Raw genomic sequence first — 19,617 nt, forward strand, 5'->3', positions numbered from 1 at the left:
ACCTTCCTTTACTAATAAAACATCCAAAAATCTACTACTTTCAGAATACACCGAAATGGTCAATAATTTACAAGAAGCCTTCTATAAGGCAACCAAAAAATATTTTGATAATTTGTCGGACGATGATGATGACGATCCATGTTTGGGCTATCCTGCAGCAGATTCAAAAATGAACGTCTTCCGTGAAAAATATTTCAATAAGAAATCAAGTTCAAAGGATGCTAGTAGCGATAGTCAAAGTGTCGCTGCGGAAGTGGAAAAGAATGTCGTCGTAAACAAAACCGAGAAAAAGAAAAGTGGTAAAAAGCATACACATGAAGCAGTTAAAACGCTGAGTAAGGGAAAGCACGCCGATAGTGCAGATGAAGATATGGAAGATGTAACTGGCGCTGATGATGCCGGTGAGCAGCGTGGTATAAAGCGTAAACGCAAGGAGAAGGACAAACGGCGTAAAAAGAAATCGAAAAGTAAAGCTGTAGCGATAGAGAAGCACACAGATGATGAAGATGAAGTAATGGAAGGGACTAATGAAAATCAAGAAAACGACCAAGATATAACTGAAGAACATGAAGTGGAACAAGAGCAAAGTACGAAAAAGGGTAAGAGTAAAGGAAGTAAAGATAACTCCACGAAGAAGAGTAAGAAAAGTAAAGGTGAAAAATCTACAAAATCATCAAGCAAATTAACGAAAAGTAAAGGTGAGAGTAGCAAAGGGAAAAAACAGAGCAAGAAAAACAAAAAGTCGAAGAATGAAAATACCGATGAGTCTACATTGTCCGAGGATGAGGAAGCTAATGTGAAATTGGAACTGCAACCAGAACTGGCTCCCGAGCCGGAGGCCGAGCGGAGGCAATCGGATATGGACATCGAACCGGAAAGCGAAATGGATGTGGGTAGCGATGATGAGGAAGATGAGAATTTCGAAAAACCAGCTGCCAAAAAAAGGCGACTTAAAGCTAATAAAGATAGCAAAATACAAACCAAATCAAGTGCTGGTGAAAAGAAGAAAAATTCGTCTACAAAATCCACAAGCAAACAGACTCCACCTGCCAAACAGCAAAAGCGTAAAGGCAGATCGGCTAAGACAAAACAAAGGTCTAAAACCGCGCCAGACGAAAGTGAGCAGGACAGCGACAATAGTGAAGAGGAAAAGTTAGCAGTAAAAAATAAACCGAATTTAAATAAAGATATGCCACCACCCGCCGTGGACGCGCTTGCTGCTAACGCATCCGAGTTAGAGGAGGAAATAATCGATGACGATGATGATTCAAGATCGCGCAGCATGTCACCCTTCAAAGTAGATCTACATAAAAAATATTCCAAAAGTGCACTTAACGATGATCTCTGTGAATTGTTGACGACAGTGAAAAAAGCACCCATCAGCACAACTTCAGTAATCGCAACAACTATTAAAACACCAAGCGCTAATCAAAAACGTGCCGCATCGAGTGATGACGGAGATGATGATGCTGATGAAGATGATTTTAAATCTCTATCCAGTCGTAACTCAAGCCCAGCGCGTGCATCCAGTGAGGAGCGTGGTAAATCGAAGCGCACACCTACGAAAAATTCGCGCAATACAAAAAAGGATGATGCGTCGACTAGCACTAAAAAATCCAGCTCAACTTTAGCTACAACAAGTAATAAAAAGAAACCCGAACTGGATGCTGCTGCGGCAGAAGAGGCAGCCAAACAAGCCGAGCTAGAAATGCTGCTCCCTTTTCTCGATAAATATGAGTTAATAAAATATCGGCGTAGTCGCGCTTTGCAGCAAACTCAAACACCACAAACAGCGCGCTCTTCAAATGAAGAAACACAGAAGGGTAGCAGAAGTCGTTCGAAGGAAACTGGGAGCAAGAAAAAAGATACAACGAAAGTTGTTGAAAAGGTAAAAGTGGGAGATAAGTCAAATGGTGAAATTGGCACAAAGGCGCGTAAGACGAGTAAAAGGGGAAAGAAAGAGGCACGCGCCAAAGAAGCTATTGTAATTGAGGATAAGGAGATATTAGCTAAATCGCCGCCAACTGAGGAGGTTTCCGTAAAACCGGTAAACGTGGAAGAGAAAATAACAGCTAAAGGCGGTACGACGCCTACGAAGGTGGAGGAGGTTGATAATGGAATGGTTGATAGCAAGCCACCAACAGCAACTACAGCCGCCACAACAATATCCAACATAAGCACGACCAAAAGCGGCAAAAATGTTGAAAAGAAGACTGGCTCTTCATCCCCAGATAAGCAGACAACAAAGAGGAAAGAAAAACAAAAACAAGAATCGACACCACCAGCTGCATTGGTGGACGCAGATATTCCAAAGAAAGTAACAGAGAAAGCTGCAGCACCGGTACCACCAAAAAAGGCATTACAAAAGAAGGCAGCTGCAAGCGCTGCTGCGAATAAAAAGGCAAACAATAAATCCAATGCCATTAGCGTTAGCATCGCACCAGCAAGAACTTCAACCACAAACATTGAAGCGCTTGATGTAGAGACTGAGCAAACGTTAAAAGATATAAATCGTTGGTTAGAGCATACACCACGCTTCTCAGAATTCAGCTCAGCCAGTAATTCTCCCTCACGCTACAATCTTGATGAGTTCGATGCGGCAATACCAGCAAAATTGGAGCCGTCTGATTTTAGGCGTCCAGTGCCAATAGCGCCGCCAAAAATCGATTTAGTACCCACAAAACTTGCTGAAGTTTTGGTAGATTTGGTCAGTGATGTGCCAGATCCGGTAGTGGTTGCCGCTAGTAGCCTTAAAAAAGAAGTGATCTCAGAGCTAATAACTGACAGTGTAGGCGGTGCTTTGATTAGCACTAGCATCAGTGGCGGCGGTACAGCGAGCAGCGTTAGCTCGAGTTGTGGTACACCACCACATTCGGTAACATCTGCCGCATCTGTTGGCAGCACCTCAGCGAATGCTTCATCTAACAATTCAGTTGTTAATGCACCATCGATCTCATCGATTGCCTCAGCTTCGGCGGCTAATCAACCAACGCTACTCATACCTCCGCCACCGGCCACAGTGGCACCATCTATGAGTACAATAGCGCCACCACCGAAACCGAAAGAGCCGAGCACTACGCAGTTGTTATTGCATCCACCACCACCACCTCATATTAAAAATCAACTTGCCAAGGAAGCTAAGCGCAAAACGCTGAAAGAGAAATTGCAAGCAGGGGCAAATCCACGACGCAAAGACTTACTACGCACTATTGAACGTTTGCAACCAGGTAAAGCGAAGGGTAATCTGATACAAAATATAAATAAGCCAGATGAACTCTTCCCCCTCGGCCCTGTTGCGGCTAAAACGAAAGAAGTGAAGAATGCATTGATTGTAGAGACCGGCGAAAATGCACCCAAACTAAGTTTGGGTACAGTTATTAAAACGGATGATTTTGGAATGGGGCAATCACATAATTTTATTGATGAGTTGGCCAGTAAAACTGAAGGGCCGAAGTCAGGAAGTGGCAGTGGTACCGGCAGTGAAAAGGAAGGTGACGAAAAGCCTACTTCGCTTGAAATAATTTCGCCTTTCTCGACAAAAGTTACGTCCCTAACAACTAGCACATTGGCGGCTGCAACATGTATAGAAAGTGATAAGAAAACTGCTGCTGCTAAAGTGCCAATTGTTGATTATGCCAAACCGTTTGAAAAATTATTTGAAAAGAAGTCTGGCGGTAATGTGGAAAGTAGCAGCGGTGCTGCAGCCAAAGAAAAACCAAACTTGAGCGCATGGTTTAAGGCATTTGGTGCGCCAAAGAAAGCCAAAAAGTCCGAAGAAGAAGAAAAGCAGCAGCAACAACAACAGCAGCAAGCAGATGCAAATGAGTCAGCATCAATCGCAGGTATTGTTTCAAGTAGCTCGACAAAATCAAATGATGGGTTGGGGACGACGTCGACATCCATTTCATCCACTGGCGCTACAGTTGCCAGTCGGTCACCAACTTCTGCATCAATGACGGGAGGTGCGGACTTTTCGCTACCTTCAGCGCCGCGCCAACGTAAAGCCAGCACTGGCAGCACTATTTCAGAACGCTCTTCATTTAGTCAAGATCCTGATTCGCCACGTATAGCCATCGATGAACGTTATGGTTCGTATGCGGGTGCAAATTACACTTCACCCATTGGTGCATCGCCCATAGGCGCATCACCAATAATGGTATCACCAAAACCAGATGAAATTAGCAAACCTACCTCACCTTATCCGCTGAATGGCGCCATAAAAGTGGGTTTCTATCAAGATACCACCACCAAAAGCAGTCCCGACAAAAGTTGTAGTCCACGCGAAATGCCTTCACCATATCCACAATACTCACAACATATTTACTCCTCCGCTTCATCTCCAAATGTTTCAACTCCAGAGTTGAGTGGCACTTCACCCTATGGTGGTGCTAATAGCTATAATCCTTCTGGTTCAGAAGCTTCAAAAACTCCCGTTTACTCATCAACATCACCACTGCCGAATGTCTATGATCAATATAAGCAACCACATTCACAGGAGTCTGATTATAATTCATCGATGAGTCCAAGCACACCAAATCCGAACTCACCATATCAGCAACCTCAGAGTTCGCCCTACACCGCACAATCACATCAATCACCGTACCATCATCCCAATTCCCCATATCATCAGCAACAGCATTCACCGTACCATCAACAGGCTGCAACGGCGGCAGCATCACACACCAGTCCGGCTCATACGTTGGCCGCAGCTGCAGCAGCTCTACCCGCAGGCGCTATCTCAGTCCATTCCCCTTTGCATCAGCAACAACATAGTCCAATGCCTAGTAGTGTAGATTCGCCAGCATCATCCGCTGCAACGCAACCGCCAACGCCGTTGGCACATTCACCACTAACCGATCAAGCACATTCGCCGTATCAGCAACCTGAAAATTCGCCGTATCAGCAACCCGTGAATTCGCCTCATCAACAGTCCGTGAATTCTCCTCACCAACAGTCCATGAATTCGCCTCATCAACAGTCCGTGCATTCGCCTCATCAACAGTCCCTGCATTCGCCGCTTCCACAGTCTGCGAATTCACCTCATCAACAGCCTATAAGTTCGCCTCATCAACAGCCCATGAGTTCGCCTTATAATTCACAACCGCATCAGGCGCAGGCGCAAGGGCAATCGGCGCAAGTGCAGCAGACGCAGGGACAGCAACAGCAGCAACAACACCTCAATTTAAATGCTCTTTCGCCTTACAGTCAAAGTAGCATGAGTCCTTCCCCATATCAGCCCCCAGTAAGAACCCCTGACACTGTGAGCCTCAATCAGCTGACACAGAATGCCGAGACGGGTAAGTTGGCACATGTAGCTGCAACTAAACAGGCGGATCAAGTATTTGGTGGACAAAACGTTACAAATACTAGTTCTAGCAAAATCAACACTAGATTAACTGCGGATTCGAACTACGCGCCCTCTCCTCAGGACCTTTTCAATGCAGCAGCGATTTCAACATCCCAGGCTCAGACGCAGGCGCTAATACAGCAAAAACAACAAACACAACAACAGCAGGAGCAACATCAAAGTCAAACACAACAACAGCAACAACAACAGCAGCAACAAGCACAACTACAGCAACAACAGCAAACAGATAACTTACGAGCTCTTTATGGTTCAGCTCTCAGCTCTGCGGCTGCATCTATTCTAGAGGGTATGAAAAATACTGATTGGAATGCAGCGGGCATTCAGCAGATGCAGAACTCCATTCAGCAACAACAACAACAATTGCATACGCCGGCACAGCAATCAAGCAACCAACAGCAGCTTATGCTTCAACAGCAGCAAAATCAACAAAATGTTCAACAACAGCAGCTGCAGCATCAACAAACGAAACAGCAGCAACAGCAACAAAAAAATCAACAACAACAACAAAATCAACAACAACAACAAAATCAACAACAGCAGAGTCAACAACAAAATCATCAACTACAACAACAACAAAGTCAGCTACAACAGCAGAAATCACAATATCCAACTTACGCTCAATACCAGTCGAAGGCAGCCGCAGTTGCCACCGCGTCTATCTCCTCCGCTACCACTGAAATGGCCGGCACTGATAAAACAGACAGTGTCGCAGCTAATTACACAGACAATTCTGGAAATGATATGGTGGCATTTATGCAGCACATGCATCAACAGGCGCAGGCGCATAAAAATTCTATGGCTGCAGCAATTTCAACTGCGGTGTCGCCGAATGTGGCAGCCTCAAGCGCATCCAACACATCGGCTGCAAATACTACGGCGAACGCGCCCAAGCGTACATCCGAAGACATGTTGGGCATGGATTATAGTAGTGGAGGTGCAGAAGCAACAAGCGAAAGGGACACTGATAGCACAGCTAGCAAACTCCAAAAGTGCGAAAGCAATAGCGGCTCGCAGCAGCATCACCAGCAAACGTCACAGCAGTTGTCGGCACAAAGCAGTAAACAACAACAAATGTTTGATAGCTTTTTGGGTGCGATGCCTTTCGGTAAGCATTTGGGCGGCGGCATAACACCAGATAAGGCATTTGAAATGTACAATCGCGCAGCGGCGATGGGCTTCCCAAAAGATTATGCAAAGGATGGGAGCTGCCAGCAACAGCAGTCACCGCAACAACAACAGCAAGCTAATGTTGCAAGTCAACAACAACAGCAACAGCTGCAAAAACAGGCACAGCAATTGCAACAACAACACCAACAACAACAACATCAGCAACCACATAATCAACAACAGGCGTCTACGCAGCATGTACAACAACGACAACAACAACACAGTCAGCTTCTTCAACAATTGCAGCAGGGCCAACATAAGCAGCAGCAGCAAGCTTCGCAACATTTATCAAATTCCAACATGGAGAGCATAACCGCCAGCTTGCTGAATAAGCCGTTGAATTATGGTGCTAATAGCTTGCAGCAGCAGCAACAACAGCAGCAGCAACAACAGCAGCAGCAACAACAGCAGCAGCAACTACCCCATTCACAGCAGATGAGTCAGAATTATACTGCTCAGTCACAACCGCAGCAGCAACAACAGCAACAATCACAAGCGCAGGAACAACAACAAAATGCTCAGCAGCAGCAACAACAGCAATTAACCTCAAAATCAGCTACAGCCTCAATAGCAGCCTCTTCTGTATCAGCACTAGAGGCTAGCAATATGCTCAACATGTCCACTGCTCATCATTTGACGCACCATCTCTCCGCTTACAACAAGCCGACACCACCGCCGCCGCCAGCGCAGACCTACAACAATCCAGCTGCGTCCCTTTTACATCCCTTGGCTGAGAGTCTGTTTGGATTGTCCTCGGCGGCTAGTGCTGCAAATTTCTATGACAAGAACATGCCGCCTGCAGCGCATATGTATAATGCAATGGGAGCAGCGAAGAACCTCAGCACATCTCAGCTGTACTCGAATCCCGCAGCATCAATCGCCGCAATGAGCGCTGGCTCTGGAATGTATGGCAATACTCAGCAGCTTGTTTCATCAGCGGCGGCAAGCAATGCATTCGGCGTCACGAATTCCAGTGCCGGAAATTGCGATAGTAATAATGGGGCTAATCAGCAACAGCAAAATGCCACTGGAGTGGGTGTGGTTACGGAAGTTGCAAAGCCGGCTGTGCATGTGCCTGCAAAACGTGGGCGCAAAAAGAAAGCATCAACGATTGCGGCGGAAGCGGCAGCAGCGGCAGCTAAATTACAACAACAGCAACAGCAACAACATCAGCAACAACAACAACATCAGCAACAACAACAACAACAGCAGCAGCACCTACAACAACGCCAGCAACAACAGCAGCAGATGCAACAGCAACAACAACAGCAACAGCAGCAGCAGCAGCAGCAGCAACAGCAGCAGTTGAGTCAAAATCATCTCCATACCTCACAATATAATACAGCGGCCGCGCATATTGCACAGCTAACAAATGCTGCCGCCTCCGGGGCAACCGCTCAACCCGCGCATCAAAGCTCCAGTGGCGTGCCTGCCCATCTACAAGCGCATGCGCAAGCGTTACAACAAGGTTTTCAGCTCTATGCTGGGCTCAAAACTGGTGGAGTTGGTTCCTCACTAGCGGGAGCTTCCAATTCTAGCTCTGCAGCAGTTGTAGCTGCAGCGGCGGCGGCTGCCAGCAATGTTACAGCACACGGAAATAACTCAGCAGCAGCAACAAGTGCAGCGAGTGCAGCCAGTGGCGTTGATGTAGCTACAGCAATTTCCCTTAAGACATCTGCTGCTGCTGCTGAAGCAGCGGGTATGGTAGCGGGTAGCGCTTTCAATTTCGGCCCTACCCCAGGTGGTCTTGGTTTATATGGCGATCAAGCAGCTGCTGCAGCCAGCAGCTATTTAGATCAGTTTAGAGATGCATCAAATCCATATTATATGCCAGCACCCACTCCAGCCCCCGCTCATCGTAATTCGGCGAGTGATACAAGCGCCGCAGAGAAAGCTCAAGCGGCTTTAAATACGGCAGGCGCCTCCGCAGCTAGCGCATATCCATTTTTGGCTTCGCACACAGCGGCGCATGGTACACCATATTCATTTATGCATAATACTGGAGCTGCTCAGTTAACCGATCCCAATTCACAATTATATTCATCCTACTTGCGACGTGAGGATTTCCTTATGTTCAATCAAGGACTTTTGGGGCGCGGTGCTGGAGCAGCTGGTTATGGGCAACCACCGCCACCCACAGCTTATCGGCCATCATCTCTGGGAATACCGAAGCCTTATGATATAAATCGTTCATGGTTTTAGCAGTGCGCCAACAGCGCCACCAATGATGAAATAGGAGGCGTTCAACAGTCGGTTGCGACGGGTTCAGTAGCGGGCACAGGTGTTGAGGCCGATAATAGCTTGCTATGTGGTCAACAGCAGTTGCAACAACATGTCCACCAACAACAGCAACAACACCATCAACAACAGCATCAACAACAACCACATCAGCAGTTGCATCAGCATCAGCTGTGAATAATTTTATTGCTTTTGGGTTTATTGCTGCATTCCGCCTCACAAATGCATTACGCAATGAGAATACTGCACGAAGTCTCTAAACTACAAACACATAAATATGTACCTATAGTGTTGCATAAGACAATAGCAACCTTAAATATTACAGAGTTTAAAATATTTTAGTTTTTGAAGTTAAATTTAACTTAATATCGTATGCTATGAAGAAAAGTCTATAAACAAGAGCTCGCTGATATGATTTTGAAAAATTTTAAACAAATTTCTGAAGATGCACATGTGTGTTTTGAATAAGAATTTATTTTCACGATAACTTTTTAAGTTATACAAAATTATAATTTTTTTTTTTCAAAGCGCATACTTTGATAAGATTTAAATTATTTGAATTTTCTTATCATAACTATTTTCTTTATTAAAATGATTTTTTTTTCAAATGTGTACATGTTTTGAATACATAATCGTATAATTGGGCAAGCTTTTAAAAAACTTGGAAAATTTTGAAAATGTTTCAACTTAAGTATTATTATTTTTTTTTTTTATACAAATTTTTTATAAATTTTTGTTATACATTTTCATTTTTATTTTTTATTGTCCGAACACGTATTTCTTTTAAATAGCAAACATTTTTGTTTGTTGAAAGTCAAGTTTTTGTTGCATATTTTATATTAAGAAGGAAGTAAGTTGTGATATATTAATTGGCATATGTTGAGCAATTAGCCCTTGTCGCTGATATTTTGATACCATTTTTTTCTCAATTGAAAAAAATTATTTGTATAAGCTTATTTTTAAAACGTATAATATGTTTTTTTTGGAATCAAATGTTTCATATAACAAATTTTTTCCAAAATGGAATTTAATTTTTTTTTGGATAATCTTTTTTTTAAATAAGTTGTTTTACAAAGTAAATTGATTCTTAAAATAGATTGTTTTTTCAAAATATAATTTTTTTCAGTTTTGGTCGGAAATTATAACTTTTCCAAAATTGATTTTTTGAAATGGAACCGTTGGATAATGAATCTTTTCCAAATTTTTTTTTTTTTTTAATAAATTTTTTCCGCAATAATTTTTTTTCAAAATTGAGTTTTTTTTATTTCTTTCAGTTGTTAGATTTGGTTCGCATATTTAATACTTTCAATATAGTTTTTTTATTCAAAATGATTCTTTCTCAAAATTGATTTTTTCCAAAATGTATAAATGAGTAAACTTCTTTTGCTTGCCCATTTTTTCGAAAATAAATTTTTTTCATAATATTTTTTTTCCAAAGCCGTTTTCTTTTATTTCAAAATATGTTTTCTTTAAAAATTTTATCATTTAGTATTTCGAAATTAAGTTTCTTAAAATCAAGTTGTACTAAATTTCCTTATTTTAAGTTGAACTATTAATTTTTGAAGTGTAATTAATTTTTTTTAATTATTAGCATTTCCTAGCATGCCAAAAATTTTCTTTGACTTTTGATATAGTTTTTTTTTCTTTTTATAAAATTTTTTTTCTGGTGCTAACGTTGTTGTTGGTATACTAACTTGTAAGAAAAATTGAACATATGTATATATGTACATAAATGTTTTTTTTTCATACATTTTTTTTTTTCAATATCTATTATTTTTTCTTACCTTAACATTTTTTAGGAAAATATTTCCCTCATAATAAAGCTTTTGAACAATATTTCAAGAATATCAAAAAGGCCAGACAAAAAAAACTCCAATCGAAGATTTTAAAATTTCCGATTTTTAAGCTTTCAAATATTTTTCGAAGCCTTTTTTATTAATTTTTATCTATAAAACATTACGAAAATTTGGTCTTATTGAAAAGAATTGAATTTAATTTACGAAAATAAGTAAGCAAGACTCAATAATATTTCTGGTTGCTATTTTCATGCACAACGCTGTACAGTATATGTATGTATGTATGCATATGCACACCGGAAATGCTTTGCAAACAATGACAACTATCATTTACTTATGTTCAGCTTTAGTAGATCTATAAACATACATAAATACATGCTAAGAAAAATTAAGAATTTAAGTGCAAAGAGTGTAAAATTTAAGTAGAAATAAGTTATACAAAAAAAAAAAAAAAAACAAAAAAAAAAAAAAAAAAAAAGTAGAAACAAAATAAATACAATTTTACTAAAATACAGAATATTATACATAAAACTAACATAAGTGAAAAAAAAAAAACATGACAAAAATGAAGAATAAAACAAAAAATTGTTAAAATATAAAAAAAAAAAAATTATATAAAATTATTATTTTATGTCTAACATATTTCAAATATATTTCATAAAAAAATACATTTCAAAAAGTGAAGTGGCGTTTTACACTGAAAAGCAAAAAACAAATGTCTATTTCATAAGTTCATAATTACATACCTAAATTTTTGTAATTAAGCACAATTTGTATTTATGTTTTAGCTATTAAAAATGTTGTTAATTATTCAACAGCAAAACAAAAAAAAATTTAAACAATAAATTGTTAAAACTACTAAGTTCCATTTGCGATCTAAAATGAGTTGATGAAATATATAAACGTAGTTAAGTTTATTAATTATTATGTAAAATGTTGCTTAAATTCAAAATTAAATAGAAATTCGTTTTTTTTTTATTGTATGTATTCAAGGTTGAAATTAAATACATAGTAGACATGAATGTGCATTAGAAAACATTTAGCACTTAAGCATTACAGATACATACATACCTAGATATAAAATATATATACAAATACATAAATACATTTATAATAATTGATATACAAGACATCATACAAACACAGTAATCTACATAATAAAAATTTTATAGGGTTGCTAGCAGAATCCTTTCCATATCGTTGAGGAAAATGAAAAAAAAAAAAAAATGTTTTTAATGAATTATAAAATTTCTAATTCGATGTTCAAATCAGCACTATGTAAAAACTAAAAGCTCAGCGCTTTTGGCTCTTAACTTCTTGGCTGTGTAATAGACGCAGTAATTATTATGATTGAATCTAGAATACGTAACATGAGTCTATTTATTTGCATTATTGAACTATTTATTGTCCATGTTTGCTCACAGATTGTATTTAGTTACCATCTTTCACTTGGTTCCTCATAACTTTACTAGACACAAAATTACTCCCTAAGTTTCATGGGATTTTGACTGATATGGGCAGTCCTTTACTGTATACAAATCAGCCACTAACAACCCTCGAATGTATGGATTTTAGGCGCCTCTTACGATCTTCCAAAAGGCTTGCCTAACCGCGGTTATACTCCAAGCCCCTTATCATCATTAATTGGTACTTGACCACCTAAGCGGCTTGTCCCTGTTTCAAGATTTTTCTCTCGAACACTCCAAAGGCCATCCTATCTTCTCTCCACACACCGTTACATGACTCCGAGCCTTACATCAAGACATGTATGATGAGCGGCTAAAACGCTCTGAACGTGATTTTTTTCATCGAGAGAGGACGTTTTTCAATTGCCTAGTCAGTCCAAGTAGCGGGCAACAGTAACTTTGCTGTCAAAGGGCAAATGCGCCGATTCCTTCGTGCATGACAGTATGTACTTCGCCTAGGTGTCTGCAACACTGGCGAGTGTAGCAAAATACCTTGATTACTATTTTCGTTGTATTACCTTTCGTTGTATCTCCCTAAGTTTACGAGTTAAGCCAGTTTCGCGTGTAAGCAGTACACTACTTCTTGTAGCAGTACTTCACCCAGTCCTATAGGTGTGATCACTCAAAAATTGTCATCGATATCCTCTAAACTGGCAGTTTCAACAGGGTTTGACCAAAGAGACATGGGTATTAGGGGAATTGGTTCCACATTGCAAGCTCTATGAAGAAATTTGGCACGCAAGAACTCAGCCTTTGAAACAAAACAGCGTGAAAAGGCCCTCAGAGTTATCCCCAAAGAGGCGGCAAAGTCCTATGTCGAATTAATATTTTCACATAATCTTTTCAGGTGGTACGTATGTGGACGTGCTAAACGGGATGTCAAGGTATGGTTTGTAGATTGTTTTATCGGATCTTTTTGATTTTCGGCGGAGCATTTTGTTTCATCTTTGCGTTCGTCTCACGTTGTTTATCTATTTTCGACTTTACGCGAAGGAAAGCAAGAAACTGTTAGTGAGAAAAGAAATGTGCCATATCCGTAGACCAGCCATCAAGCTGCACGTCATAACACGTTTCGGCTTCGATATTACTCTCTTGGTTTAGCTTCCCCGGCTTTTTTAGGAGTCTACTCTTGTCTGTTTTCATATTTGGGAGAGGCAAAGGTGAGCAGGAAAATCTTAACAGCCTTTGTATCGTCAGTCCCGTGGAAGACTTTCACGTTTCACTCTACATGTAGAAGAATAACACGATATTCGTTATTCGGAAAAAAATTGATAAAACTCAATTCACATTTTGAGAGATTTATAATTCGTAGAATAACTCACAAACCGATTTCGAAAAAAGGTAACTAGTCGAACACAACAACTTCGAAATCGGCCGTTAGGAATACACTTATAATTGATATGTTCAATTCAGTCCTCACTTAGCGTGTTCAAGATGGCGTTTGAATTTCCGTGTGATAGAGAAGACGCTGGATTGGGCCAAGAGTAGTAACTTCAAATAGCAGGCAACTAAAGCAGACGCGTATTCTATGTTCAAAAATCTGATTAGAACATCCAATCAGGAATTCTCCAACTCATTTCAAAAATTTTTTTATTTTCAATTTCGTGTCCAATATCAATGGGTTTTTATAGCAACTCCACTTAACTCGTAACCTAATTTTAAGCTTATTGTTTGTATATACATACATATATTATAATGTATAAATATAATTTATTAACTTTAAGTTATTTAATAATATCCAAACGCATATATATACATATTTATGTATATGCAACTATCAGGAGATTAAGGATTAAAAATAAACACAATAACTCACTACAATTTATGATTCCTTCATTATGTAATACTAAACGCTAATATTAATTTCTTTCCCATGAAAGTTAGTTTGTTAAGCTTTTAGTAGTCAAAAGCTTTGAAATAAATTAATGTATTAGTTTAAACAAAACAATATACTACGAACATTTCGCATACCTAGATCTAAAATGAGCTAACTTAAAAGTCGTAATTCTTGAAAATATACGAAACGGCGGGTATTAAGTGCGCCGTGCTATATAGAACATTTGGCATTGATGGAATTAATAATTGTTTTTTTGAGTTAATCTCTTTTCCGATCTGGGTATGATATATGTTATATATTTATTTTTATAATTGAATTATCAAAAATGTTTACTTAACTGAAGGCTCACCTTTAAACTGTTTTGGCCGTCCAACAGATCTCATCAGTCTCGTTTTCGTTGCGCTATCTAGCCCTAATTGGTGATACTAGAATAGTTTTCTATTTGGTTGTAGTTGATGTTGTTGTAGCTGTGCTTTTTATACTTGGTTCTTCCAACGCAGTGGGGGTCTTCGTTTTCGAAAACTGCGTTTTTGGTTTTCGAATTATTTTCTACCAAAATAAATATATATTTAAATGCGTTTTAAGCAATTTTCGGAAAAAATGTTTCCCCTCTTACCTTCATCAAGATTTATCATGTTTTGTTGATGTATACTGGAACGATTTTCCGTCATCCCTTGTCAAATTTGGTTAGTCTCAAAACCAAATTTGACAAGGGATGACGGAAAATCGTTCCAATATACATCATCAAGATCATATCGAGAGCAAAAGAATCACAAAGTCCACATCTTAAAACAACTAAGAAAGTCTAAGTTCAGGTGAAACCGAACATTATATACCCAGCTGTGCACTTGAAACGCTGTTGTTGTTTGCTTTGTGTGGTTAATAGTGTTATAAGGCTGCACAATAATACACATATGGTTCTATTCTGGCATTAAAAGTATTTTGGAAAGAGTAACAAAAAAAGGAACGGGTCACGCCCATTTTCAAAATTTGTTTAAGATTTGTTCTTAGCTCAACCATACCATAAATACCATAGAGTTATTGCAACCTTTTTAAGGTTCGGCCTTTAGGAAAAGTGGGCGTGGTCTTTACCCGATATTGATTATCTTCACTCAGTATATATAATTTGGCAAGGATAGTGTCTCTGCCAAATTTCAATGTAATATCTTCAACCGCTTTTGATTTACGGCTTGTTATTCTTGTAAATGTGGGTGATATTCCCATATTCCACATTTTTTTTGGAATTTATGTACTGCGTCATAAAACCAATCCACATACCAAATTTCATTAGCTTAGCGGTGTTCTTTTTTGAATTATCTTATTTTTTCCATTTTTCTAAATTTTATGTATGCGTGGTTATCGTCTGATTGCGCTCATTTTCAATACCAATCTTTTCTGGATCCAGATAAGTCCATATAACGAACTTGATGAATATATCTCAATATTTGCTCAAGTTATCGTGTTAACGGACGTACGGACGGACATGGCTTAATCAAATTTTTTTCCATACTGATGCTTTCGATATATGAAAGTCTATATCTATTTCGATTCCTTTATACCTGTACAACCAACCTCTAACCAATCAAAGTTATAATACCCTGTATACAAGTACAGTTGGGAATAAATATAACAAACTGTAAAAGCATAATATAATGTAGAGATAACATTTACATAAAATGGGTGTAGTTTTTCTGCACTTTAAAATATGTCTCTGATATGAAGAATATTGATATTAATAATAAGGCCCGATTTTTCAGTAGTTGGTTAGGCTATATTTAAATTAAGTTTGCTTAAACTCTAGTGAAATTTAAACTCCAGAACAGTTTTTCATTCACAGTTTAAGACCGCCTTTCCGGTAGGCCTTTGTGTAGGGCAACATTGTTTTTTTATGATCTAGATAAGGTGTACATACGGTAACCCCTGGATTTTGTTTCCCAACAAATATGGAACAAATATTTCTCCAGCTTTAGGGAAATTGATATCTAGTTCTGGATATCCAACATCATTCTCTAATTATTCTTAAACCTGACAACTAGTTGATATCAAACATTCTTTAATCACTATCCAAACTTTGAGAAATTTTGTAAAATGTATAGCTCTCGACGTCATTCTCAAATTATAATTATTATTTTGAGAAATTTTGAGTACATTTCTCCAGTTGATATTCTAAATTGGATATCGAATTGACGCGGAGTAGAAACGAAATCTTTTCCAAGGTGGTACCACAAAAGCCAACAGCTGTGAGAAATAAACACCTGGTTGGTAGCAGTAATGAAGAGTTATAAATTAAAAATAAATTATACATGTTTTATTTTATTTTCGTGAAAATACTGTAGTTTTGGAACTCATATGTTTGAGTCCAATTAGAGAACTATACTTGAATACAACTTGAGAACTATATTTGTTTCATCTCAAGCAACATAATTTCTTGTTCCATAAAAAAAGTCCTTTTTTGCTGGTAACGCTATGATTCTCAAGTTGAGCCATTGTTTCGAAACCACTCTTTAGAAGTATGCCTTGGTATCAATATGAGCACTAATGGTACTCAAGCCCATATGTTTGTTGGGTATATTCAACGCCATTGCGAATGACCGCTTAATGAACCCGGTACTGGTCGTTCCGTGGTGCTAACGAATCACATATTTTAGTCTCTGTAATATTCATTAGAAGAAAAGTCACTCAATGTAACGCTTATATCGTACGTTGAATTGTAGCTGATTCAACTCAAAATTTTGATTTTTTTAGATTTTTTGACACTGAGATTCATAAAATACTCAAAAAGATTATAGATGCCTCTGAATCTCATTTTTATATATGAAATCCATGGCTCAATTATATGGTTGGCTCATCTCATCAGCTGATTTTATTTTTATCATTGCATGGTCGATGGGATTGTCAAAAGAAGATGGCAAACTCAAAATGAAACCAACACATTAACAACATTTTCTTATCACACACAAAAACTGCCATGTTTTATGTTTTCATTTCATTCCATTCGCCTAATACCAATACACAGATTTTGACAATTTGAACAGACATAATTTGTTACTGTACAGATGAGCCAACCATATAGTTGAACCATGATTAAATCTATAAAAAAATAAACCTCAATATGTCAGATAAGACTTGTATATAATTTTATGCTTTTCAACTTTCTAATCGACGATATTTGCAAAAAAATATTTCTGGAATCTTGCAAAAATGTAGTAATTAATGTTTTATGCAATAGTCAATACTTTATTAGTTAGGCCCGGTTTTTCACTACAAATTCAACTCACTCTGTCAGTCAACTAACGCTAAAACTTATTCTGTAGTTTTTCATCCTTTAACTGAAGCTTAAAAAAAATTACAAACAAGTAAGGAAGGCTAAGTTCGGGTGTAACCGAACATTACATACTCAGTTGAGAGCTGTGGAGACAAAGTAAGGGAACATCACCATGTTGTAAAAATAACTTAGGGTAACCCTGGAATGTGTTTGTATGACATGTGTATCAAATGGAAGGTATTAAAGAGTATTTTAAGAGGAAGTGGGCCATAGTTCTATAGTTGGACGCCATTTAGGGATATAGCAATAAATGTGGACCAGACCTGACTCTAGAATTTGTTTGTACGATATGGGTATCAAATGAAATGTGTCAATGATAATTTTAAAAGGGAGTGGGCCTTAGTTCTATGGGTGGACGCCTTTTCGGGATATCGCCATAAACGTGGACCAGGGGTGACTCTAGAATGCGTTTGTACAATATGGGTATCAAATGAAAGGTGTTAATGAGTATTTTAAAAGGGCGTGGACCTTAGTTCTATAGGTGGACGCCTTTTCGAGATATCGCCATAAAGGTGGAACAGGGGTGACTCTAGAATATGTTTGTATGACATGTGTATCAAAAGGAAGGTATTAAAGAGTATTTTAAGAGGAAGTGGGCCATAGTTCTATAGTTGGACGCCATTTAGGGATATCGCCATAAAGGTGGACCAGGCCTGACTCTAGAATTTGTTTGTACGATATGGGTATCAAATGAAAGGTGTTAATGAGTATTTTAAAAGGGAGTGGGCCTTAGTTCTATAGGTGGACGCCTTTTCGGAATATCGTTATAAAAGTGGACCAGGGTTGACTCTAGAATGCGTTTGTACAATATGGGTATCAAACGAAAGGTGTTAATAAGTGTTTTAAAAGGAAGTGGGGCTTAGTTCTATGGGTGGACGCCTTTTCGGGATATCGCCATAAACGTGGACCAGGGGTGACTCTAGAATGCGTTTGTACGATATGGGTATCAAATGAAATGTGCTAATGATAATTTTAAATGGAGTGGGCCTAAGTTCTATAGGTGGACGCCTTTTCGAGATATCGCCATAAAGGTGGACCAGGGGTGACTCTAGAATTTATTTTGTACGATATGGGTATCAAATGAAAGGTATTAATGAGTATTTTAAAAGGGCGTGGGCCTAAGTTCTATAGATGGACGCCTTTTCGAGATATCGCGTTAAGGATGGACCAGGGGTGACTCTAGAATTTGTTTGTACGATATGAGTATCAAATGAAAGGTGTTAATGAGTATTTTAAAAGGGGGTGGGCCTTAGTTCTATAGGTGGATGCCTTTTCGAGTTATCGCCATAAAGGTGGGCCAGGGGTGACTCTAGAATTTGTTTGTACGATATGGGTATCAAATGAAAAGTGTTAATGAGTATTTTAAAAAGGAGCGGGCCTTAGTTCTATATGTGGACGCCTTTTCGAGATATCGCAATAAACGTGGACCAGGGGTGACTCTAGAATGTGCTTGTACGATATTGGTATCAAATTAAAGGTATTAAGGAGGGTTTTAAAAGGGAGTGGCCCTTAGTTGTATATGTGAAGGCGTTTTCGAGATATCGACCAAAATGTGGAACAGGGTGATCCAGAACATCATCTGTCGGGTACCGGTAATTTAATTATATATGTAGCACCACGAACAGTATTCCTTCCAAGATTCCAAGGGCTTTTGATTTCGCCCTGCAAAACTTTTTCATTTTCTTCTACTTAATATGGTAGGTGTCACACCCATTTTACCAAGTTTTTTTCTAAAGTTATATTTTGCGTCAATAGACCAGTACAATTACCATGTTTCATCCCTTTTTTCGCATTTGGTATATAATTATGGCATTTTTTTAATTTTTCGTAATTTTCGATATCGAAAAAGTGGGCGTGGTCATAGTCGGATTTCGACCATTTTTTACACCAATACAAAGTGAGTTCAGAGAAGTACGTGAACTGAGTTTAGTAAAGATATATCGATTTTTGCTCAAGTTATCGTGTTAACGGCCGAGCGGAAGGACAGACGGTGGACTGTGTATAAAAACTGGGCGTGGCTTGAACCGATTTCGCCCTTTTTCACAGAAAACAGTTATCGTCCTAGAATCTAAGCCTCTACCAAATTTCACAAGGATTGGTAAATTTTTGTTCGACTTATGGCATTAAAAGTATCCTAGATAAATTAAATGAAAAAGGGCGGACCCACGCCCATTTTGAAATTTTCTTTTATTTTTGTATTTTGTTGCAACATATAATTACTGGAGTTGAATGTTGACATAATTTACTTATATACTGTAAAGATATTAACTTTTTTTAAATTTGAATTAAAAAAATTTTTTTTTAAAAAGTGGGCGTGGTCGTTCTCCGATTTTGCAAATTTTTATTAAGCAGACATATAGTAATAAGAGTAACGTTCCTGCCAAATTTCATCATGATATCTTCAACGACTGCCAAATTAC

General features: G+C 38.5%; 1 protein-coding gene across 1 annotated transcript in view; it reads left to right on the forward strand.

Moving 5' to 3' along the window:
* dikar overlaps nt 1–13,974 on the forward strand; it is a 72,587-nt gene extending 58,613 nt beyond the window's left edge. The window contains exon 9 of the mRNA XM_067788096.1: nt 45–13,974. Within this exon, the coding sequence (XP_067644197.1) occupies nt 45–8,737 (8,693 nt within the window). The 3' untranslated portion in view covers nt 8,738–13,974. The remainder of the gene's footprint in view (nt 1–44) is intronic.
* Nucleotides 13,975–19,617: the final 5,643 nt, after the last annotated feature.

The sequence above is a fragment of the Eurosta solidaginis genome, chromosome 5 (assembly GCF_040869045.1).
Source record: "Eurosta solidaginis isolate ZX-2024a chromosome 5, ASM4086904v1, whole genome shotgun sequence".
NCBI lineage: Eukaryota > Metazoa > Arthropoda > Insecta > Diptera > Tephritidae > Eurosta > Eurosta solidaginis.